A 25,829-nucleotide genomic window follows, 5' to 3' on the forward strand; every position below is an offset into this window, starting at 1 on the left:
CTCTATATTTTTAATTATCACATTTTTTACATGTATCAATTTTAATTCTCATATAAATAAATTAAAATAAATTTCAAAAAATTCCCCACAACATCAAACAGTATTTTGTACCCAAAAGCAGACCACAATACCCCTGCCACTATATATTGTTTCTGACTAAAATACCCCTATCCAGCAAGTACTGCTCAGTAACTACCATCCTCCTGACACATGCCCCCCCTCGTCCACTCCATCTCTCTCTATAAATTCTAAGCCATGCTAATGTGGTTCTTCAACAAATTGGTAACCTTTCGCCTTGGCAAAAAAAATGGGTGTCAACTCTAACAGGGTAGAAGATTTCTCTAGCCATAGAATCAACACTGAGCCAGTAATGCCAGGCATGGAGATACACACTGTTTGCTTATCACCCAAAAAAACCACTCTCCAAAAACTCAAGCAAAGGCTTTCTGAGATCTTCTTCCCTGATGATCCTCTCTACAGATTCAAGAACCAAACTTGGCGCAAGAAACTGCTTCTGGGTCTTCAATTTTTGTTTCCCATATTTCAATGGGCACCCGAGTATAGATTAAAACTATTGAGGTCTGATATCATCTCCGGTCTAACCATCGCTAGCCTTGCAATCCCACAGGTTAGAATCAGCTTACACCTACAAATGCATTAAGACTTACAGACAGCGTTTTGCACCCACATGTTTTTTTTTTTGTTATGTAAATGTAATTATGATACTGATTAGTTTTTGTCACCCAAGAAAAGCGAAGAGTGTATATACATATATGGAAATAGAACATGCATGTATGTATATATGGACATTATCTATGCATGTGTTGCGTTGATGATGTTTGTCATCATCTGATTTTTGAGCCTTAATGGACAAAGCACTCTGAGTTGGGGGTTAGCGCATATATTCCATTTCTTTTTGGATCATTAATTAGAGGGGCCAGGCCTTTTTCTTAATTAATTTAGTGGGAAAGTGGCAGTGTAAAATGCGTTTATCTTTAATTATCAGTCAACTTGTTAATCAAAAAGAAATTATTTTTATTAATAGAATCAAGGTTTTCTTTTTCTTTCTTGTCTTACTTGGAAGATGCGTTTTGTTTCAACATTTCATGTGAATTTAATATTCAATAATATTTTAGGTCATCTGACAGATAATTTTTACACCGCAGGGAATCAGTTATGCAAAACTCGCAAATTTGCCACCTATAGTGGGACTATGTTAGTATCAATACCATGACAACTCTGTATTCAGATGGGAATTCATTTATGAACAGATACAAGAGTGATTTTTAACCTTTTCAATTCACGGTCAAATTGAATTAATAATAATAATATTTTTGGTTTGGTGCAGATTCAAGCTTTGTGCCCCCTTTGATATACGCTATCCTTGGGAGTTCTAGCCACCTTGGTGTTGGTCCAGTCTCTATAGCATCATTAATCATGGGATCCATGCTAAGTGAAACAGTTTCTCCTAGGGATGAGCCAATTCTTTATCTGAAATTGGCCTTCACTGCAACCTTCTTTGCTGGTTTATTTCAGGCTTCTCTAGGCCTTCTAAGGTATAGATAAATTAGTTGGTATTGAACTGGGAAGTTCCCTTGATTGTGAAATGGATAGAAGTGGTTCTGTTTGTGATTTTGTGACAAAAGCACAAGTCAATTTTAGTCTCTTCATGTTTATCACAAGCTTTCTGAAAGCAAAATTCAATAATTCTAGAAAAAAAATGGTTGCTTTCAATAGGAAAAATCAACATGGAGAAACTTGTAGCAACTTTTATTTTATTTTTCAATTCGAGCACACTATGTTTTGTCTTTTTTTTTCCTCTTGAATATTAACTGCTTTTGTTTTGATGGCTACAGGTTAGGCTTTGTAATTGATTTTCTCTCAAAGGCAACTCTTGTTGGATTTATGTCTGGTGCAGCTGTGATAGTATCTCTGCAGCAGTTAAAAGGATTGCTTGGAATTTCTCACTTTACTAGCAAGATGCAATTTATTCCTGTAATGTCCTCAGTTTTCAAACACAGAGACGAGGCAAGTGGCATAATTAAGTGCAAGGAAGCTTTGGTGCGAATACAAAAAAAATAATAATAATAAAATGACAAGAAACATCTTCAGGAATCTGCTAACTTTCAACCATTTTTTTAATAACTCAACAATCAAAGTGATTGGGAAAAGGTGCCAATTTTTTTCCAAATTTTTTTTTTCATTTTGTTTGTCCAAATTTTTTTATTTAAAAGATTGTTTTAATTCTTATTAAATTAACATCATTCTACTTGCCATGCGCTATTTATCACCACAAGGATTTCATAAGGTGACATGATTACAATTAATTTGCAGTGGTCCTGGCAAACAATTGTTATGGGCTTCAGCTTCCTGGTGTTTATGTTGACGACAAGGCATATTGTATGTATCTTTTTTAGCTTATGAAGATAGTATAATGATTTCTTACATTGCAATGTATAGTTCTTAAAAGTTGGATATTGATGGATTGACGCAGAGCATGAAAAGAGCAAAGCTATTTTGGGTGTCAGCAGCAGCACCATTAACATCAGTGATTCTCTCAACCCTTTTAGTGTTCTGCCTCAGATCGAAGACTCACAAAATCTCATTTGTAAGAATTGGCTTATTAAGCTTGCTACTTTAGATGTAAAACACAAACAGTTAGTCCTAGACAAAGTCCTTAAGGGTAGCTTCTCTAAATTTGAATTTTTTATCCCTCAACAGATTGGCCATTTGCCGAAGGGTTTGAATCCACCTTCAGCTAACATGCTGTATTTTAGTGGTCCTGATCTGGAACTGGCTATCAAAACTGGCATTGTAACTGGAATTCTGTCTCTCACTGTAAGTTGGATGAAAGTTAAAACTATGGGGTTCTTGCCTTCTTTAAAGTAACACTAAATCAGGGAAGGAAAAAAAAAATACTAGTACTATTTTCCTGCCTACTATTTGATTATTGCATTACCATATTTCTGAAAAATCATGGTAATGTCTTCCACTGTTAAATATTCTACTCTTCCTTGTTTTCTTTTTCAGGAAGGAATTTCTGTGGGAAGGACATTCGCAGCTTTGAAAAATTACCAGGTGGATGGTAACAAAGAAATGATGGCTATTGGTCTCATGAACATGGCCGGCTCTTGTTCTTCATGTTTTGTTACTACAGGTGAAGTTTTGATCTTTTTTTGGTGGCTTTGTGATAGTGAAATTTTCTGAACTGGTCTTTTCTGTTACTTTTGCAGGATCATTTTCGCGGTCAGCAGTAAACTATAATGCTGGAGCACAGACAGCTGTTTCAAACATCGTAATGGCTACAGCTGTGCTAGTGACTCTATTGTTTCTCATGCCACTGTTTTATTACACCCCCAATGTTATATTGGGAGCCATTATCATATCAGCAGTAATTGGTCTCATAGATTACCAGGCTGCGTATTGTCTGTGGAAAGTAGACAAACTTGACTTCTTGGCTTGTTTGTGCTCCTTCTTCGGTGTGCTTTTCATTTCAGTGCCTTTGGGTCTTGGAATAGCTGTAAGCCTTCAATCTCTCACGTTTATACGAATGTTTAATATTTTGTTACGATGCCTGACTCCTTTGTTGGAATTCAGGTTGGAGTTTCAGTATTCAAAATTCTCCTGCATGTCACCCGTCCAAACTCCTTAATTATGGGGAACATAAAAGGAACTCAGATATACCATAGCCTCAGCAGATATAAGGAAGCTTCAAGGGTTCCTTCATTTCTCATTCTTGCTATTGAGTCACCCATCTACTTCGCAAATTCCACTTACCTCCAAGAGAGGTTATTACCTTCATTCTTTTATATATTGCAAAAGTACATATGGTATTTCAGAAGTTCCTGCAATCCCAAGATCATTATTGATATGGAATGTGAACCATATCTCAAAGTTTTATCAAGATTAGATTGTAAGGTTCACGCTGCTGGTTTATCATTGACAACAAGTTTGCCCGAGAATACTGTTTAGGATTTTCTGATGGAAGGAATTTCTTTTTGCAGGATATTAAGGTGGATTCGTGAGGAAGATGAGTGGATAAAAGCAAATGACAGGAGTCCATTAAAATGCATAATTTTGGACATGACAGGTGGGTTCCATTTGCCCCATGACTCTTTGATCATTTCCGTGAATCAATCTTAGTTCTGGAACATTATTAGTATGATCGTCTCTCTTTTGGTGAAACAAGAATTTTGTTACGAAAACTTGAAGCTACAACATGACAATATGATCATTAGAAATCTAGTAGCAGCGAACTCAAGCTCAAGATATATAGTTGGTATCATCCCTTATGCTATGACTTGTAAATCTTTTTATCTTTTTCAGCGGTGACGGCCATAGACACAAGTGGTATTGACTTGCTATGTGAACTAAGAAAGATGATGGAGAAAAGATCCCTTAAGGCAAGACTGTCTCCAAATCAGTCTCACTTAGCTGTGTGTAGGCCATTTTAAAACCAAATTATTCTTTCATTGATTCAGTTTGTACTTTTCTCATGTAGCTTGTGCTGGCAAATCCCGTCGGAAGTGTGATGGAAAAGTTACATCAGTCTAAAATGCTGGACTCGTTTGGCTTGAATGGAATATACCTTGCAGTTGGAGAAGCTGTGGCTGATATTTCTGCATTGTGGAAATCTCAACCTGATTTTCCGGAGGACTGCAATGAGACGAGGCAATGCAAAGAAACGAAGAGATGACTTAACATAAGGAGTTAAAAGCCCATTAAGGAAAGGACTTTTTCCTCTGTTTTCTTGTTTCTTTTCCCTTTTGAAGGGAGTGTATGGCCATGAAAATTTTGCTTCATTTTAATTAAAATAGATGAAAGACATGTGCTGACCATTACAAGTTGGTCTTTTTCATATTTTAAAAATATAATAAAATTACTAAATTATCCTGAAAATAAATTTTGTTTAAATGGTGCATTAGGTTTTTTCTTCCTTTCCATTTTGATTTTGTAATTATAATCAAGTTGGTTAATGTATAATTTGATATTTTAATAAATATAATATATAATAAAAAAAATTAAATTGGTTGGTGTATACAAAGCACATGTAATTAAGTGGGAGACGCCAACAAAGTGTGTAGTATCATCTAGCAGCTAATTTTTTTTTTTGTTGTGTTGTAAGAATCGTTTGTATCTTCTTCCTGTTAGTGGGTGCATTGTATCGATGGTGAGATGATTTGTCACCGATAATATATATAATTATATATTTTCTCTTTTCTCCCCTCAAAAATTATATTGAATATTCAAAATTTAAGAAAAGTCCTTTAACTTTGATCTTTATTATTTTTATTTCTAATTTTGTTTCTTGGCTCTTTTGTAAAATTTCAATTTATTTTTAATTTTATCATTCAATATCAATTTATGATATGTTATTTTTTTTTAATTTGGTCCTTATTTTTTTGATTTTGTTGTCCTTCAATAAAAAATTGTTAGCTATCCTCTAATTTATTTTTTATTTCAATTTTGATTTTTATTTTTTTAATTGCTATTTTTTGTTATGAATCCTTTTGTATAATTGAGTTTTATTTTTTTAATTTTATTTTTCAACATTTAATTGGTTAAAAATTGAGTTCTTTTAGATAGGTGTTTTCGGTCTAAAAATCTAAGTTATAAATTTGAAAAGTTATCGTCAACTATGGCATATCTAAATTTGAAAAGTTATCGTGAACTATGGCATATCTAAATGGCTGTTTACCAATCCTAGCTGCCATGTTAGTTTTGTTTCTTCAATGATCTCCAAGTTGCAGATTTTCTCGAATAAACCTGTCCACAAAAGGCCAGAAATTGAGTTAGCTGCTCAAGTTCAGTGAATTGATCAAAGAAAAGAAGTCAAGTTCGGTGCAATTGGTGATGATGGAAATCGATTAATAAGCAGACAAAATGACCTATGTATAAAGAAAGGAATTTTTTTATTTTATTAATGTGAATGTCTGAGCCAGTTTGTGTGCACTTCGACTAATCACATAGACTCTAAAATTAACGATTATGTAAACTTTTATTGACTCTGAAGTTTATAAAACTCGAACAACTTGTGATTTAAAAAAAAAAATTAAAAAGAGGAGAATTTAAATACAACCTGACGCTGAAGATTTTGGTTAGTCCTTCAAATCTTAGTGTTAATCACTTCACTCTTCCTTCCATTTCTTCCAGCAAAATCTTATGATACCTCGGAAACACCACATTCTTGCAAAGCTGAAACCTGCAGCACATGGCACACACCACATTTAGAACCATTTGAATCCAGTACCAACAATGACCATTTTTTTTTTTACTTTTTTAATATTTAATCAATTGACATAGTTTTTTTATATAAAAAATTAGCTTTGTGATTTTTTTTATTTTTTTTATCGAGTTATCTCGATCATATGATCTAGATCATGAATTTAGTAAGTTAACCCTAGTTAGTTTAATTAAATTTTAAACATTCACATTATCCATTCATTTTCTTAGTAGCAAAAGCACTTCTCTTTGCAAAAAAAAAAAAAAGATATATTTTTTTGTTCCTCTGCATCTAGGGTCTTTTTTTTAAAGATTTGTTTTTCAATTTTTTCATTCAAAATATATTTCTTTTTAAAACTAATTTTCATCATTTTCTCATTATTATTATCATCTTTTTTTTTATTTGGTTCACTTACTATCTTTGCATATTTTTTTATCATCTAATTAAAATAAAATCAATTTATTTGACCCAATCATATCAATAACCTAAATTGTTGATTTTTCTTCCTTTTTAAAATATATTTGTGGCACTTGAACTTCACTTTTTATGTTTTTTTAAAAAAGCCTTGTAGTATAGTGTCACTACACATATCTAGTCAACCTCTATTCAAGCTTCACCATCAGTTTGAAAGTAGTGTCACTTTAACATATGTGAAGAAAGCTCATCATAAATCTTTTAAGTATGGCAATTATCACACGTGGCCGAGCAATGTTAGGGGTCAAGTCACCACCTAGTTGTTTAGTTTAAAGTTGCTAAAAGACCCGGGTGTACTAGGCTTATAAAAAATTCAAAGGTAAATGATTGATTGTGGCTAAAGAAGGTATTAACACTCCTATTGCACCTTACATGAGATAAACTGCATTGTGTGGTCTAGATATAGTTTAAAAGTTTTAACAGGTTCCTAATTGGTAGTTTATCTATGATTCAGGATAAAGATTTACTTTATGAATAAATCTAGTATTTTAAATTTATTATAAACTTGTATGCCTAGATAATTTTTATGAAAAGGGTTCATGCAGCTGCCCTAACAGGGCTCGCCTATCCTAGAAGGCGTAAGGGTTTTCCATAATTCTTATATTGTGGTGACAGATATTTGCCCTAAAAATGCATAGATCAAGAATCAAGCCTCTAAATCCATCGATTATCATTACAAATCTAGGATTTGATTAAAATGGGTTTCGATTGAAAATCAAAACCCTAGGATTAAAACCCCTAAAAACTTGTTAATGATGCAAATAAATTCTAAATTATTGACTAATCGAGTTGCCCAAATGATTTACTATAAATAAATGGATCAAAACTAGTCTAAATCATGGATCTAAGACAATGTTTTTTCCAATAACACAAAAAACATTGCCCAACAGAAACCTAGAATTGAAGAACATGTTGTCATACCCAGAAAATGGAGTTTTAGGCCTCTAAATCTATTATTTTTTATCCTCACAAATTACATTATCAATACCAAGCATAACTGAATCAAAAGAGACTAACAAAAACATTAAATCATCATAAACATGCATTAAGTTCCATTTTTCAAAACTACCAAATTAAAACAATAAGCATGCTTAACCAATTTGGGGTTCAAAATTGACACTTTAACCAATTTGATCTTGAGAGAATTGTTTCCAGCCTTTGATAAGAACCCTTTGGGAATTTTTAAATGTGAACACATGAAAAAGTTAGATGATTTTATACAAATGGGTATCTTAGTCAAGGCTTATTGGGTTAGCTACTTTCAAGGTTTTGTTATAGCAATTCTAACATCATCGTCATTGAAGACCATCTGAAGTTGGTAGAAGGGGTGCACATATTTTGTTTGGATCCAACCTTATTTAATTTGGAGGTCTGTAGCTCCACATTCACTCACTTGAAGGTGCTAACTCAATCAGCTCATAATCTGAAAATTGAGTGATGACTGATTAGGAAATTGAGACATAAACGTCCAATTTTATGGAAATGAGGTTATAGAGGGGATGTTTCTCTTCCATTTACAAAAACACTACGTGCCATTTGGTGGTTTAGAACTCCACAATGAGCTTTTGGAAGATGTCAACTTGATCATCACAAACTGCCAAGGAAGAAGATGAATAGAGGTTGAATGACGTGTCATCTATATTAAATCCCTAGAAATTAGAGTTTTTAATTTGGGATATGGCAGATTTCATTGTAGTCCTTGTTCTTCTTATTGCTTTTAATTGCACCTTTAATGCCTATTAAACTCTTAATTTCATGCAATTTCACCCATACCAAACTCAATCATTAACCCTGCAGTTTTGCATTATTTTCATCTTGGTCCTTGATTCTCAATTTGTGCATTTGGACCTTTAATTGACTATCAAACTTTTAATTTTATTTAATTTGGCTCTTGATTTGGTCCATTTCAACCATTAAAGTATCGTGCTTTTTACGATTTAGTCCTTAGTTTTGAATTTCTTCAATCAAACCACTTATTGTTTTTACAATTAAACCCCTAATTTAACCAATTAAACTTTTCAAAGTCCAATTTCAGTCTCTAAACTTCAATTTCTTCCAATTAAAACCCAAATTGACTCCAAAACACTGATTTTCCTTTCAATCAAGTCCTTAATAAAATTGATTAAGCCTTCTAAAATCTTCATTAAGTTCTTAATTATCCAAATTGTATTTCTTTACCTCCAAATAAAAATATTTCACCGAATAGGTCTTTTATCAATCAGAATTGGGTCGTCAACTTTGTCAATCTTGTACATTATGGTCCTTTCATTTTTCCACTTGTTATTTTTGTTCTTCATCACCAACCTGGGCAATCTTCTAAGTTTTCCTCATGTATATCCTTTTGTATTTTTTGGTTTTCTTTTTTCTTTTCTTGATTTTTTTGTGGGGTAAAAAATAAGTAACAACAAATGTTCTCTTTTTACAATGCTTACGAAGCAAAATCTCATGAAGGTTTTGCATAGTGAGCTTGTAAAGAAAAAGTGTTTGTCCTACTTGTTAGGTGATCCACCAATCCAAAAACTTTGCTTTTAAAATTCAAAAACTTGTTTATTTTCATGGGCGACCTGCCATTTTTAAATTAAAAAAGAACTCCAACAAGCATCTATGCTTCCCTGAAATTGGTCTACTTTCACAAGCAACCTGCCTATTTTGAAATTAAAAAATTGATCTAATTTTGTGGGCGACCTTCCCTTTTAAATTTCAAAAAGAACTTCAGCAAGCGTTCATACTTCCCTGAAATTGGTTTATTTTCATAGGCAACCTGCCCAATTTGAAATTTAAAAACTACTTTATTTTCATGGGCGACCTGTCATTTTAAATTTTCTAAGAACTTCACTAAGCATCCATGCTTCCTTGAAATTGGTCTACTTTCACGGGCGAATTGTCTATTTTGAAATTCAAAAACTAATATATTTTCACGGGTGACATACCCTTTTAAATTTCAAAAGAACTTTAGCAAGCGTCTATGCTTCCCTGAATGTAGTATATTTTCACGAGCGACCTGTCCATTTTTAAATTCAAAAACTCGTTTATTTTCACAGGCAATATGCCCTTTTAAATTTCATAAAAACTTCAACAAGTGTTCATGCTTCCTTGAAATTGATCTATTTTCATGGACGACCTGCCCATTTTGAAATTAAAAAACTAGTATATTTTCACAATAACCTACCATTTTAAATCTCAAAAGAACTTCAGTAAGCATCCATGATTCCCTGAATTGATATATTTTCATGGGCGACCTGTCCATTTTGAAATTAAAAAATTAGTCTATTTTCACAGGTGACCTATCCTTTTAAAATCATATTTAAAAAGAAAAAACTTTAATTGAAACATGGTTTCATTATGAAATAAAATTACTTAAAAAATAATGCTTCTGGTAAGAAAGGGCATGCTTTTTGTTGAGATAAAAAAGAAATTCAAGAATACAAAAATTAGTTTGATTAAAAATAAATATATTTTTTTTAGTTTAAGTCAAATTGATCTATTTTCATGGGCGACCTGCCCATTTTGAAATTAAAAAATTAGTCTATTTTCACAATGACCTACCATTTTAAATCTCAAAAGAACTTCAGTAAGCATCCATGATTCCCTGAATTGATATATTTTCATGGGCGACCTGTCCATTTTGAAATTAAAAAATTAGTCTATTTTCACAGGTGACCTGTCCTTTTAAAATCATATTTAAAAAGAAAAAACTTTAATTGAAACATGGTTTCATTATAAAATAAAATTACTTAAAAAATAATGCTTCTTGTAAGAAAGGGCATGCTTTTTGTTGAGATAAAAAAGAAATTCAAGAATACAAAAATTAGTTTGATTAAAAATAAATATATTTTTTTTAGTTTAAGTCATTATAGTTTTCACAAATTTTTTTTTTCTAATTGATATTAATTTTTATTTAATGAATTATGTTGGTGATAAAAAAAAATTTATTTTGTTGTCAAAATAAAAACAAATATTACATGAATAAAAAAAGACAATTTTAATGAAAAAAATGCATTTTCCTCCATAATTTATTTGTTGTCTTTTCTACAAATATCTATTTTTATTATCATATAAATAAATAAAAAATATATTTTAAAAATCAAAGTTATTAAACTCAGTTGAGCTCATGACTTGGGTCACTGGTTTGGTAGATTAATCCAGGTCAAACCAAAACATTATTGTTTCAATATTAAAATGATATCATTTTAAATATATATTTTTAAGTAAAACAAGGTTTTGAATCAAGTCAACTAAGTCATAAATGGATACGTCAAGTCAATTTCTAACTAGTTTAATTTGAACTATGACTCAAGCCAAAGACAAGATCAGCAGATCATTAGGTTGACTTGTCAAACAAAATCAGATTTAACAGTATTATATGAAAAAAATCTATAACAATGCACAACCAACTAACTAGTTAAAGCCTGTACAACCAAGCCAAATGAGATTAATAAATGCCTATAAAAAAGTGTTCCATATGACATCACTATTAATATGTGCTTCCAAAACAAAAAAATCATCCAACATATCATCAAAGAGGAGTCAACTTGTGTGTGAACCTAAAAAAAATATTATTTGGTTGAATTTGTTGTTGAAAATATTGGGTTTCCCGAAACATATATATGCAACATGAACGGTAAATTTAAAATTTTTAGAGTTTCAATGATCTCGTTAGATAGACTTAGAATTGTTTAGGGTTTATGTGAAGATTAACTGAAGATCAGATGTTCTTTTTGGCTTTAAATATATGCTTCAAGGCTAGATTTTCGCAAACCATAAGTCGTCCAAATGTTCAACCTCTAACGGTAATCTACATGAACTATCAGTGATAAATCTCTTAAACCCTTTTATAAGAGATGAATTGTTATATTTTAGAGTGTTAGCCTTTTTTTTGTGTTTTAAGTGTTTTTGTACTATACTTTTCTCACCTTATTTTTTCTTAGGAAATAAGAGGCAATGTATTCTATTTATAGGGAAACATAAAAAACCTTAGAAACAAAAATATCAATTTGCCCCTGAAATAATATTATATATTATTTTAGCATAATTTTAGAAATTTATTCAATCAAGTCCTCACTTGATTTTTTTTATAGGTATAGAATAGTAATACCATGTATTAATTACATTTCAGTCCTTAATTTCTAAAATTTATTTACAATCAAGTCACACTTGATTAATCATCCCATTTTAATTTATGATCAATGATTCTTATATGTGTGGCCTATTAGGTTCCTTAATAAGTTGGCTCAAATATAAATCATAATTTTAAATAAAATAAGATTAGATAATTTAATGTATTATCAATTCAATAATTAATTGATTTATATTTGAATATCAAGTACAATGTTTAGCAACATGTCATGATCTTTCAAATATTAAAAAATATCATAAGTGATTTGACTTAACATTTTAGTGACTAGTTTTTCAGTTTAGTTATTATCTCTTCATCAAAAATGTTCTGATTAAGACATTATACTATGGAGTATGTCTGCTTTGTCAAATCATGTTAGTTCTCAACATTATAGTAATTGATACTTTGAATAAGATTTTGAAACTCTTTTCAAAACTCATTTCACCTTAGCCAAGGATTTCTCAATCAATACTATTTGAGAATATATATAACTTTTTTTTCTAATTCACTTAGGATGATGAATCCTCTTGATTACTTAAATATCTTCATATAATTTATGTTATACCCAATACTTGCTTCTTTGTTACCCTTTATTAAGACAACGTGTACCAAGATCAAAACATAACTCCCTATATAAGATAATTTAGTGATCTCAAATCTAGGGATCACTTACACAACCGTCATGTGAGTATTTTCCATAGACAAGTGATCTACCCATATGAAATTCTCTTGCGGGTCAGTTCAGTGTACATGTCATCTGACAAGCAACTGTATATTAGTTTTAGGTATCCCTCATACCTCAGTTTATAAGAACAATTATTTCCTTTCATAAATGAAGAAACATAATATGCAATGGTCTCAACAACTCTAATTAATGTCTAATCTTAATAGAACATTGACCAGGGTCATTTAAGAATAATGTTTTCATGCAATATGAATCTCATAATTATAACAACTTTGTAATTTCATTTGCAAAGTATTTTTATCTCATGAACTTTATCCTTACTCTAGATTTATTAATTAAACAATAGGTTCATTAATCAAATATAAATGAATATTAAATATAAAAAAACTTAAATATAAATTTTTTATATTAATGATAAATATATTTTAAATAAATAAAATCAGTGCTATGTATAACCAACTGATTGGTTAGATGACATATTCGCTATTAAAAAAAAGACACTTCCTAGGGAAGCACATCATATAGAGAGATTTTAGATATTAATAGACATTTTAAAGAAAAAAAAGTTTCTACCTTTTGGTAGAAAAACAAATGCATCTTGAGAAAGAAATACCTAGAGACAATTGAGTTACTCCAAGCAAAAAAAAAAAAAAAACAAATCTTATACGAACAACATGATTCGTAACAATCACTGTAAAAAAATATTTAAACTATTTTCTATTCATACCTTTTAGATTAGATTAACTTGAAGTAAAAATCAATACTAAATTAGAGTTTAAATTTGCACTTTTCGCATTTAAGTAGATTGTAATAAAGCTTAACATGGTTGAGCAAACTTGAGGCAACGTATTTCTAGGGCTTAGAGTTAGAGGGTAATGCTCTGACTTCACTGCGACTTGGAATCCGTTGTCCGCATAGGTTGTTTTGCCACCCTCTAAGCACACTCTTAGGATGATTCATAGGATGTTTGAGAATATAGTATTAATTATTTTTTCAAATATTTTTTATTTAAAAATATATTAAAATAATATTTTTTTTATTTTTTAAAAAATATTTTTTAACCTTATCACATCAAAATAATTTAAAAACACAAAAAAATATTAATTTACAATAATAAAATTTTAAATTTTAAAAATACTCTTAAAATAAAAAATCAATCCATTTATAAACTCAATGATAAATAGTACAGAAGGGTGGGGTTACCCTGTTGGAAATCAAACAAAGGGAGGGGATTCCTTCACTGCTCAGTTCTTTCCTATCATTATTTCCAAGTTGGAGCAATTACGGTAACAGAACTAAACAAAAACATCACCGAGTTTCAATTGCAATCTTAATATTTTTGAGACAACAATGGCAACAAGCGTTTATATTTTATGATTTGGAGTTTTTTTAGCAGGTAAAGAACACTTGAAATGCATATAAAAAAGACCCGGCTAAAATTACTTTCACAAATGCCAAGGCATAGACCGATCAACAGACAAGTGTTGATCAACGAAAGCCTCCTTAATATATCAGCGAAAGCCTCCTTAATTTACCTTTGTACTTTCTTGTTTCTTAACGTGCTCAAACCAGTCATTAAAAAGGGCAGTTTAACCGATCAACAGACAAGTGTTCCAGAAATTATAATGTTCACTGATACCAGTGGAAGAAGAAAAGAGAAATTAGATTTCTTTGGTACTGCAAGAATCTTAATCCACTTCGCTAAATGCAAACTCCTGACTAATGTAAAAAAGCACACTTCGTAAAGCACTTCCGAGGAGAGAGAACTGTGTTTTAAGCTAAACAAAGAATATTTTAGTACTAGACAGAATGAAGAAAAGAACTTAATGCTGCACTAAAGGATAAAACGATATCAGATTGAACCGCTCATGACACAAGACAGAATACAGCAGTAACGACTCAAGCTCCACCATTCTGTTGGAATGGCAGCATAACATGGTGAAAAGAAAAAACAACTTATCCAATATTGGGGGACTTGTCAACTATGTGATAATGTACTTCTGAAGACATGGCTTTATGTAGAGCTTAATGGCAAGATAACATTCCACAATCGTATCAAGCACCTGAATGTTTATGACTTTGGTTGTTTGAGCAAAGGAAAACAAAAGATCAGAGACGGGAAGAGCTTGTTTGGAACCGCACCCTTTTTCTGCTATGCTAAATCATTCTGCTATAAAGTGAGCTTCAAGCTTGCTCGCTTGACAAAATAACCAAGAGTGTTGAGAAAATGTTATGGAGGTGTGCAGCAAATGCACTTCCCCATGAACCTGAACCCATCAGTAAGGGAAATGGTGCATGCCATGAATACAACAGCATGTATGCAGACACAGAGGGAACAAAGTATAAGGTTCCCAGACCTCAAACAGCAATGCAACCTAGGAAACCAAGGCCGACGTTGCAAGATGGTCACCTAGAAACCAAAGCCAGCAAGTCATTCAGGCTGAAAACAAACCTATTGTAGCTAGCTTCCTTGAAAACAGGACCTATTGTACAGAATTATATCTCCGGGTGCTTAAACACCAAGGGGACAGGAATCTAAGTCTGATTGATGAACTATGGCCACGTGATCATAGAAAAGAGAAGGTAAAAAAAAGAAGTAAAGATACAGTGATTCCAGTGCAATGATATTGGCCTACTGGGCGTGTAAAGATGTCTCATGATACAACAAATTTCTTTTAGTTCATGGACATGCATGGAAACTCAAACATTTGTCATATCAAAATACAACACTATACCAGAAAGCAATACTAGAAGAAAACAAGCATCAACTTTTCCAAGAACCATCTAAAACTGTAAATTAAGAGTTTCCTGATACAATGCGTACCCACTCTCATGTGATCCGTCTTCATGTCATTTGAGAACCATCTTCAAATTTCTTTGGTCATTCTCCATCATCACCACCAGCACAGAATTTAACTGATTATATATCCCTTACTATCACTATCACAGTCTAGATTGATATCCCTCAAACGTCACACAGGTTACAGAAGCTCCTTGAAAGCTGTGAATAAGCACCATTGTGGTCCCAGAAAAAAAACTTTTCTTCGTGTTGACTTCTCTTGTTGGTCAAACATCTGCAGGCAAATAGTCTGAGATTATTATTTCTGAAAGAACAAAAATTAGAAAGCAAAAGGAGAGAATGAAAAAAAGCAGCCGCATTAGACATGCATGCTGGTAGGATAGCAAGGCAAACTGTGAAAAAGAAGGATGAGGTCAGTTAGGGTTATTAATTCTCTGATAATGGTGAAAAGGAATTGGTATAAAAGATGATACTGCAAGAGACAAACCAGTATCCATATTGGCTCACATTTGGAGTAAAACAAGAAATAAAATTCCCACCAATCAGTATTAATCGATTCAGAATCAAAACCAAGCACAATAACCAGTTGATATCAGAACTTGTTAAAATTTTAGGTAGAAACTAGTTTCAGGATGGTATCACTTCATAATGCATAACTTTGTAGCCATATGAATGGTAAGAATGAACTAGGCTATCACCTTAAACAATAAATATATCACAGAGACAATAAAAACTAAAACAAATGCATTGCTTGATCAACATGCAGTTTATCCTTACGTTCAATCTTTAAACTAAATCATTTCCCACTACATTCCTCACAGTCGAAACTGCTCTAAGAGCATGGGGAAAGACCTAAAAACAAACTAAATAAGCAGCTGGCGCAACATGCATTTAGATGTAGAACGAGCTTTCAAACGTATCAGTATACATTCATTGAACAGAAAATTAAACATTTGCCACTGAAAGCCTGTTTATTTGTGCACTTAAGCCAAATCTAACCTGCATTTCACAACCAAATTACTGTTAACACCAGCAGAATTGCTAAATAAACGAGCATAAACAAGTTCATTGAGCACTTCGGTCCAAGTAACTCAAAACTGTACTTTATTTACTCCCCAAAGGCACAAACCACTCTATGAAAACTAGAAAAAGAAATGAAGCACAACGGCATTTCACAGATAAGGTTCTTTTTAAGAAGTTTATTTAACATGTGCAGAGATTTCTTACTGGATCGATATCGCGAAATGGGAATCTCCCGGAGTTCACGCTCGCTACACAAATATTTACCAAGCCAGGCCATCACAGCAAACCCAGTACCATTAACGACCCACCATGTTATCGAGGAAGGCCAGCCTCCATATATGATGCATATAAACAAATGGATGATAAAGAGGGTGGCTGAAAAATCTAAGCACTTCTTTGACCTCTCAATCAAATACAGCATATACCCAGCTCTACATAAAAACAAAAATATAGACACAAAAAAAGAGGCAAAACAACAACAATTAAGAGGCAAAACAAAACCCAATTAAGAAAAAAAAAAAAACTAAGTATAACATAAATTGAATTACCCAGCAAAGGAGGAAGGGAGAAGGGAGGCAATGACACAGCGACCGGTGACAGTAGAGGTAGTGATAGTGGCGAAATCAAAGAAATAAACGAGAGTCAAGCGAGAGACGCGAGTGCCAACAAGAAAACATAAAAAGAAACCAAGAGTGAGGTAGTAAAGGCACTGAAGGCATACGATTTGGGCTGCTATTAGCCATGGATCCCATACCTCTGCACCATAGAACATGACGACTCTTTTCTAACCAAAAATCAAACAACCCTATTTATATATAATTAATTCTATTTTCCAGATTTATAACATTAAAGAAACGGTTGGTTGATTTGGCGAGTAGAAAGATCAGATCCGATTGAGCAATTGAAATTCTGTTTAAGAGATTTGAAACCCTAAATTTTTTTATTTTTAAATAGACGAGGAGGGAAAAGAAGGGATAAAATTCAAGAAGAAACAATCCTTCTGCTTCTTCAATTTTTGTTCGATTTTAAGAAAAAGACTTGAGAGGCTCTCTCTCTCTCTCTCTCTCTCTCTCTTCCTGTTACTGTTTTTCACTTTTTATTTTATTATCTGTACAGTGTTAAAGAGAGGGGGAGAAAAAACGAGGGAGAGTGCTAGTTTGTTTTTTATTTTCTTGTTTAATTCGTTATTTAAAAATGTGTTTTAAAATATATTTTACTGGTAAAATTATTAAATTGCTACTTTTAGATTATTTTTTTTGTAGTTTTAATATATTAATATTAATTTTTTTAAAAGAAAAACCTGCAACTTGTACCATTTTATCAAATATATAAAAAGAGATTTTTCAAAGTATTTTTTACATAAAAATATATTAAAATAATTTATTTTTAATATAATATTAAAATAATTTAAAAAATTAATTAAAATTAAAAAAATTAAACTTTAATAAATAAAAAAATAATTCAACCACCAACAAAATATGAACCCAACTAAACTAACTAGCTTCAACCGGCAACGAGCCAGTTGCACCCTCTGGCTGCTGGCTTTTCTGGGTAATAGGTGAGAGGAGAATTTAAAGGGTTCTTAAAAAAAAAAAAAAAAAAACCACAGTGATTCAATGCATGAGATTCCTTAAAAAAAAAAAAAAAAGTGAAACACATTAATCTATTACATATTCTACGTCAAGTTAAGAACATAGCATGCCTGTTGGCACTGGCAACCCAGGTTGACAGCCCCATAATAAGGTTACGAGTTGATTTAGAACATAAAAACCATTCATTAATTTGTTTTATTTTCTACCAAGATCTGTTGTAAATTATCATATTTAAATTATAGAACATGTATTCAAAATCACAATATGATGATCCTGCAGATCACAGGATTGAATTCAACTTTAACAAGTAAAAGCAATTGGACACAGTAAACAGAGATTACGAACAAGAATTTCCTCAATGTTATGCCTCGGGATCACATTCATACAACAACTTGGTTTACAGGAAAAATATATATATATCGTAGGGGAAGGACGTAAAAACAAAGAAACAGCTCAGCAAACAAAACTATCATGGCAATATTTCAAGCACTGCTTCATTGCGAACTAGCCCTTCTCCTTCTAGTTCTACCACTTCTCTTTGCATTCACTGTGACCTTCTCTTCAGCTTCAGTTCCCTCTGACTTCTCTTCATTTACAACAGTGCTCGATGAATTTGTTGTTTTACTCCTTGATAGCAAGTCTTCAGCTTCGGTTTTCTGTCTCTCCTGATCATTTACAGCAGTGTTCGAAGAATTTATTTTACTCCTTAATCGCAATATTTCACCCTTAGCAGATGCCAATTCTCCTTCAAGTTTCTTTCCCTTTCTGTCCAAACCCTCCCTTTCACTCCCAAGCCTCACCACAATGTTATGAGCATCTTCCATATTCTCTTGGGCCTCTTTGGCTGCATTCTTCTGCTCAGTTAGGGATTTGTAAAGCACCTGCTTCTCGTCTTCAACGCTTGAAATCCGAGAATTAGCCATCTCCAGCTCTCCAGAAAGTATCAAAGCATTTCGGTTCATCTCATCAAGGGATTTAGTGGCATCTTCTAGATCTGTTTCAAGTGATTTTCTTGACTCCTTGTCCTTTAACATTTGCTTCTCCAAGTTCTGCAATTCTTTATTCAAAGAAGAAACTATATTCTTCTCTGCTTTTAATTCATTGGCTGCGACTTCTGCTTTCTTGTACGCATCTACCAACTCCTTTTGTAAGCTATCACGATTTTCAGTCACCATTTCCAGATCTTGTGACATAACTTGCAGCTCCTCTTTAGTTTTCCTCAATTGTTCCTTCATTGCTGTAAGCTCACTGGCTAACAAGTCACCACTTTGTTTTGCCTTCTCAACACTCTTCTGCAGGGTTTCTGTAACTTCAGCAAACTCAGCCAGAATCCTTGAGACCTCAGCCTGAAGCTCAGTGCACTGGTTTTGTGAAAGCTCGAGCTGTTCTGACAGATCAGAGGCCTCCTCTCTCAACTTCTCAAGGGCTTCCTGGGTGTTATGGAGCTCATTTTTTAGATTCTTGGCATTGCTCACTTCATCATCAAGCATTCTTCTCAAATCATTCCTTTCCCAAGTCAAGTCATCAATCCTTGCTTGGTTGCCACTTGCTTCATTCAAAGCAACCTCAAGCTTTTCCTTCAGCACATGAAGCTCATATTCTCTCTCTCTCAATAGTGTAGCATCCAGGGCAGCCTTCTTTTCAGAGGATGATTTCAGATCATTGTACTCCTCCTGAATAGTATTAAGCTGCCTACTAGATTCATCTCTCTCAACAATTAAAGAACTGATCTTTGAATTTAATTCATCCACCACAGAATTCCTCATTTCTAGTTCCTTTTTGTTTTTCAGTAGTTCATCTTTCAATCCTTTGATCTCTGAGCATGCTTTCGCTAGTTCACCATTTGTTTGCTCATGCGTGTAATTCAAGTTCTTTAGCTCCAATTCCTTCTCAGCAAGTGAAGAGCTGAGATTTTGAGCATTATATTCCTTGTCCTTGATCTCCGAACTAAGCAAGCTGATCTTATCTTGTAAGGCTTCAATCATGCTCAGTTTTTCCTTCAACAGTTGTTCAAGAGCTTTTTTATCTTCCCCAGCTTTTGAGAGGTTGGTTTCTAGACCATCTGCTTGAACTCTAAGCTCCCCAATTATTCTTTTCTCATTTTTTAGCTCCTGTCCTAACCCTGCAATTATACTGTTTGCCGAGTTTAGCTGACTCAATAAAAACTGTTGTTCTTCCTTTGCCTTCTTCCGTTGCTTCATCTGTTCTTCCTGTTCATTTAATAGCTTTGATTCAAAGTTTTTCTCCAAGGATTCAATGGTAGCTTCTTTTTCTTTCAGTTTAGATATCATCTGTGCCCAACCAGTGCATGTGTTAATTAAAACATATAACCATAAAAAATGCATCACAACAACTAATTAAAGAAATAGTTAGACTTTGTAACCTCCTAACCTAAGGAGAAAATACAGGGCATTTTTCCCCTTTGAAAGTCCAAATGAATCCTAGTAAAGTCAGGATGTAAAAAGAACTTGAAAGAAAAGGTCAACAGTGACTTACAGATTCTACTGTTTTATCAGTAGCTTTCTTTTCCTTCTGAGCCAATGCATAGAGTGCACCAAGCACACCAGTACCAAATATGCCGAGGCCATTCAGGAGAGACAGAAAGGGATTTGGCGGTGTATATCTTTGAATTGCTAGCTGTTCACAAAGACAGCTCAATTTAAAAAATTTCCAATCTCACTATTGCAATCTTTAAAAAAAATGGTAAGGATTTATTCAATTATGAAGCACAGATCAAAACCTCTTCTTTTTGGTCCTCCTCTGGTGCCATGAGTGTAGCTTCTTCTGAAGTAAGACAAATAAATGCTTAATCAATAAAAAGACAGGCATGCTTCATAAGACAGCAAAAACAATAGTGGTAATGATGAAAAACTACTCCTCCAAGAAAAACAGAAAATCATTCAGGACACTCAAGACCTCTATCAGAGACAATACGTGGCATGTACTTCATTCTTCATGCCTTTCTGTGACTAAGCTTAAACCTCCACCTCTTTTCACTTAATCCCACAAGACTTCCTAGATCATTCAGCATTCATGTGCTCGACATTGATGGAGAAGGAAGCAAGACATCTCAGGCTGATGTTTAATTATTAAAGATTTTTACTTGGTAAGGAGTTCTTTTATCTGTTACAGTAGTCTTTTTAGAGTTTATTATACTTCTATCGAGTGTTTTGGATTTTGGTTTTCCTACTTAGGATCCCTATAGGGAATGAGGCTTTTGATAAGGAAATCCATTATTGCATTTTAAGACAACAATTGCTAAATGACTGAGCATTTAGTAAACCATGGCCTTCACTCTAATGGGAGGGAGTGGGATGTAAAGTTGGCTCTTCTGTCATTCATGTAAGCCAAAAAAATTGATATCACTGTGTCTACTCATTTCTTTCCTTCATTAGAAGAGGGCATATGAGAGGGAAGATACATAAATCACACAATCTTCCGATCTCTAAATTTTACAAGGACAAAGTTTGGTCATTTGGAATCTCTTTTTTCCCAGTCCCATGAAAAACAAGGAAACACAAGATATCATTGTACTTCTTAAAATTCTAGACTTCGGAGAGGTCCAATACTTTTTTCTTGCGAGCCTTTTCAATCTCAAATACCTTGACATTCATTTTCCATGTAAGATGAAGGCATTCACTTGGACAGTGGTGCTTGATAAGATCAACACTGACTTTTGAAAATGAGGAGGCTTCACAAGGCTTGCTATATCTCTTAATTGGGGGAAAGAAAGTTATTTTGTTTTTCTCATCTTTTCTTGGGATATGAAGAGACTTTTTGCCTTTGAGAGCAGTGGTGGTCCTTGAGTAGAATTGAAGATTTGTTGTTGATGTACTTGGTGGGTTTTGGGAAGGAAAAGGAAGGCAGGATTTACGGAAATCTTTCATGTTTTGTTGAAATCTTATGTAATCTTAAGTAATTAGATTTTAGACAGAGCAGAACACAAGAATCTGTGAATCACCTCTCCAAACAGCTGTTATAGGTGAGATAGGCAGATAGCCATGCCTTCTTGGTGTAAAGTTTTGAAACTTTTTGAGATATTTCCTTAGCTACAATTCAGTAAAACCAGAGTGCCCTTTTATCTTCATTTTGGTTTTTTATTGATTCCTAATTTATGTATCTTCTTTTCCTAATTTATGTATCTTCTTTTGGAGGATATCCAATCCTTTTTGTGTACTTCCTTTTCATTTTTTTATAATATACACTATTATTATTAAAAGAATAACTTTGAGCATTGACAAAAAATTCTTGCCTATCTCATTCGTTTCCTTCACAGTTTCCCCATTTTCTGTTCCTCTAGTTTCTCTCCAGTTTCTTCTCTCCTCTCCTCCCAAATTTCTTCTTTCTGTCCTACATCAGATGTTATAGGAAATTCTCATCAAAATAGAAGCTTATTCACACAACATCCGCAACACAAATTGAATAAATAAAAAGTAAGAAAGAATGCATGATTTGAGAATATCTTTGGTCTCTAGATGTTATATAAACAAATTCAAAAATAAGGTAAAAGCCAACAACTATCAACCAAGTAATTTTCCTAGAACTGAAACACAAACGTGCAAGGTAGTAAGAGGTTTGATGTCACACAAAGAAGTTTTATATTCAGTAATATCTGCAGAGAAATAGAAGGTTTCAAAGGATTAATTTTGACAAAGAAATTTCAAATGCATGGGTGTGGGATGAGAAATCAGGTTTCTGGATTAAAGGTTAAAAAGGCACCAAAGGTGAACATGTTTCTTCAACAAAGAGACACATTTTTATTTTCACCGAAAACCTTTAAACATGCTTTAGGCTTTCTCTGTGAACCAGTGGCTAAACAAAGGGAAAGCAAGTTCATAACAATCATACTACGAATGGACTTCTCTTTCTCTTGATATTGGAAGCTCTCAAATTAAGTAAAAATATGAAATGCAAACAAAGACTGTTGTTGAGTTTACGATAATCATTTATATATATATATATACACACAATTTTCCATCTCCATAATTGTGGTTTTGATAATGATAATTCTCTACAAGTATGAGACTTGATCATACTGATGGTTCACAAAACAGACAGAAGGCAGGAGACAACCACAGAGCAGGAGTGAATGCTATCTTTTCATCTCAGGGACATGGGCTGGGAATAGTGATTGTGGAGACTGATTGCTCAAAACTGATAAACGCAGTTTCACAGGGTAAATCAGATCACGCTTCTGTTTGGCAGCAGAGATCTAGAGGATTTACTACAGATGCGTACCTCCTTCAGAGAACACAGTCTTCTCGTATGCCTAGAATATGTGACCAGGAAGCACATCACTTAATCTGTGTTTGCTACTGTACTTGACATTCCCGCATCGAAGTCATTCAAAAGCACTAAAAAAAGACTTCGGAAAAGCACATGCAAACCCATAACCAAACAGACTCTTAGCTAAGCTTCCTAAAAGTGAAAGAGCGCACACATATTTTTCTCCCGATTCCCTTCATTGGTCAGGAGCTCACACACGTAGATGTTACTTCTATTTCTTAGTTGTCAAAGTTGATGTTTTACCCCTGAAAGGGGGGGGTTATATCATAAACTTGTTTTATTCATCCATGTGACTGCGTCCTAGGTTTCCTGATGACATAGCTAAACCAATTTACAGCATATTTGCTCACACAATTTAACTAATAATGTCTGCTTGAAATCAAACATTATTTCTCAAATTTCATCTCACTTCCCAGTTTTGCTATTTGTACATGTATCCCACCCCAAAAGTACCCACTTGATAAGACGAGAACACAGTAGAAGAAGGCAGGCATTGACATACTCAAAAATGCATGCCCGCCGTCCGGTACCAAGAAGTAAGAACACCAAGCTGCATAGAGATGTAGCTAATGCCAAAATACAATTACTAGAATTTTCAAATCCATAAATTTCTTTCTCTAAAATATAAACAATTTAAAGACAAGATGTGACCCCCATTTCACCAGATAAAATACAAGAACCAAGTAATAATCGAAAACAAGAGCACACTCGCATCAAACCACTTGTTATCCACTAATTGAAGACATGGGATGAAAAGAGAAAACCCATTTGACCATGTACAACAATTAAATAAAAAAATGAAGAACAAAACTCCATATTTCTAATACCAAAAACCAAGAAATTAAACTCACTTGTAACAAGACCTTCAAGAGCTCTGGCCCTGAGTTGCAAGAAAGGAAGAACTGAAATACCCAAAAAAAGAATAGCTCTCTTCTTTCTGAAAACAATGTCCATTGGATCCTCTTGACCCATACAAGCAGAAACCACTCTCCTCCTCCCGGTCATTTCATTATTATTGCTGTTGTTCTTCACATGAAAGGAAACAGGTTGGGAAGAAGAAGAAGAAGAAGTGGAGGAAGGAAAGTGAGAGTGTAAAAAATAAGAGCTTCCCATTGAGAAGCTCATGGTCATGGCTTTGTGTTTGGTTTCTTGATTGAGAATTTGTGATAGAAAGGATCAGTGCAGTGGTTCAGTGGCTCTCTTCTCTTGCCTCTCTACAGTGGAAGCTTTTGTCTTTCTTCCCGTATTGTGTGTTATTTTCACTTTCGGTACGCAAATGACGCTAATGCCCTTCGAAGTTGAAAACATTGCCAAATGTGTATGCTATCAGCTGCCGCTGCTAGTTATGGATGGCAGCATCCGCTCAACCAACCCCATTGAGCCTTTCCCCGATGACTAGAGGAAATAATGTTCTAATTAGTGGCAAAATTGTAATTTTATTCTACACTATTTTACACGTTTATATATATATATATATATATATATATCAAAGGAAACAAAATTTATATTGAAAAAAAAAAAAAAAGAGATGTGTGATATTATAAGGAAAAATCAAAATTAATATAAAAAAACTTCCTACAATAACAATTCAATTCAAATTTATTAATCTAACTCTTCCATTGTAAACAAGTTAACCAATTAACCTTCTAAACTCAAAAAAATCATAATTATAAAAATTATTACATTTATGATTTGATCATTTTAGTCAAATAAAAATTATTAAATAAAAGTAATTTCAAATGTTTATTTTTTAAACTAAAAAAGTTAGAGAATTACTTAGAAAGAGAATGCTTTTTATCTTTTAAAATGCATGTCAATATTATGTGAAATTAATAATCAAATCTAATAATTAGTATTTCTGACAAGATATGGCATGATAAAAACATATTATGAGTTAATATTATTAAAAAATACATTAACTTTTTAAACAAGAAATAAAAAATAACAAATTATAAAAATTCGGATAAGATATAGGTTATGAACATTGAACTTCATGTCTTACTTATAAAACATGTTGAATCAAGAAATATAAATTGACATTGTTCTCATTTTATGTATTATTAGCCACTTTTCATTGACATAGTATAACAAAATAAATGAAAACAATAATAATAATGATAACAATAAATATAAAAAATGAATTTTCCCAAATTTCACAAAATAGATAGATAAGATAAATAGTTTAAAATTTATATAATATTACAAATCATGTTATTTTGTCTATTCATGCCTAATATGTTAATTTTGGTTTCTATTGTATAATATTATCCTAATAAAAAAAACATTTACTTTGGAAAAAAAAAAACATCAGGCTATGATTTGTATAATGGTAAAAATCAATGCAAGTGGTCATACATGACCATTCAAAACCTTATGCTTTAGTTTGTATAATTCATTAACAACTAACAATTGATAATTAATAATTAACATTAACAATTGATAAGTAAAAAATAACAAAAAAAACTAAATGAGGATTGGGATATTACTATTCAATCATTATTCACCCAAGCTCATCTAATTGTTCATTATACTACAACGTGGTTAGGTTGTAACTTCATATTTAATGTCTTTTTTATGTTGTCATGTTATTTAAGGTTTTTTTTTTTACATTTTTCTCTTATTGTTTCTTT

General features: G+C 32.7%; 3 protein-coding genes across 6 annotated transcripts; 1 reads left to right on the forward strand and 2 right to left on the reverse strand.

The window, feature by feature from the left end:
* The first annotated feature begins 260 nt into the window (after positions 1-260).
* On the forward strand, positions 261-4,914 carry LOC7472973 (probable sulfate transporter 3.4). Of its 2 annotated transcripts, none has more exons than XM_024590197.2 (13): positions 261-628; positions 1,167-1,215; positions 1,349-1,556; positions 1,857-2,028; positions 2,335-2,400; positions 2,495-2,608; positions 2,722-2,838; positions 3,031-3,157; positions 3,234-3,520; positions 3,598-3,788; positions 4,005-4,090; positions 4,327-4,403; positions 4,482-4,914. In XM_024590197.2, the coding sequence occupies exons 1-13, from the start codon at positions 308-310 to the stop codon at positions 4,530-4,532; spliced, it is 1,866 nt and encodes a 621-aa protein (XP_024445965.1). In that variant the 5' UTR covers positions 261-307; the 3' UTR covers positions 4,533-4,914. The 2 variants fall into 2 exon arrangements, with proteins under 2 accessions (XP_024445965.1, XP_024445957.1); XM_024590189.2 differs by having other exon boundaries at positions 263-628; positions 4,502-4,914.
* Positions 4,915-15,101: 10,187 nt separating this feature from the next.
* Positions 15,102-17,437, reverse strand: LOC7486643 (uncharacterized). The gene is made up of 3 exons (XM_006369108.3): positions 16,870-17,437; positions 16,526-16,752; positions 15,102-15,572 (listed from the first exon to the last, which is right to left on the reverse strand). The coding sequence occupies exons 1-3, from the start codon at positions 17,091-17,093 to the stop codon at positions 15,565-15,567; spliced, it is 459 nt and encodes a 152-aa protein (XP_006369170.1). The 5' UTR covers positions 17,094-17,437; the 3' UTR covers positions 15,102-15,564.
* Positions 17,438-18,250: 813 nt separating this feature from the next.
* LOC7472974 (MAR-binding filament-like protein 1-1) lies at positions 18,251-24,484 on the reverse strand. 3 transcript variants are annotated; one of them, XM_002299601.4, is made up of 5 exons: positions 24,051-24,484; positions 22,166-22,258; positions 20,654-20,697; positions 20,410-20,550; positions 18,251-20,204 (listed from the first exon to the last, which is right to left on the reverse strand). In XM_002299601.4, exons 1-5 carry the CDS (start codon positions 24,328-24,330, stop codon positions 18,408-18,410), a joined length of 2,355 nt encoding a protein of 784 aa, XP_002299637.2. In that variant the 5' UTR covers positions 24,331-24,484; the 3' UTR covers positions 18,251-18,407. The 3 variants fall into 3 exon arrangements, with proteins under 3 accessions (XP_002299637.2, XP_006369171.1, XP_024448666.1); XM_006369109.3 differs by having other exon boundaries at positions 22,166-22,263; positions 24,051-24,480; XM_024592898.2 differs by lacking the exon at positions 22,166-22,258 and having other exon boundaries at positions 24,051-24,481.
* Between the last annotated feature and the right edge of the window lie 1,345 nt (positions 24,485-25,829).

This window comes from Populus trichocarpa, chromosome 1 (genome assembly GCF_000002775.5).
Source record: "Populus trichocarpa isolate Nisqually-1 chromosome 1, P.trichocarpa_v4.1, whole genome shotgun sequence".
Taxonomy (NCBI): Eukaryota; Viridiplantae; Streptophyta; class Magnoliopsida; order Malpighiales; family Salicaceae; genus Populus; species Populus trichocarpa.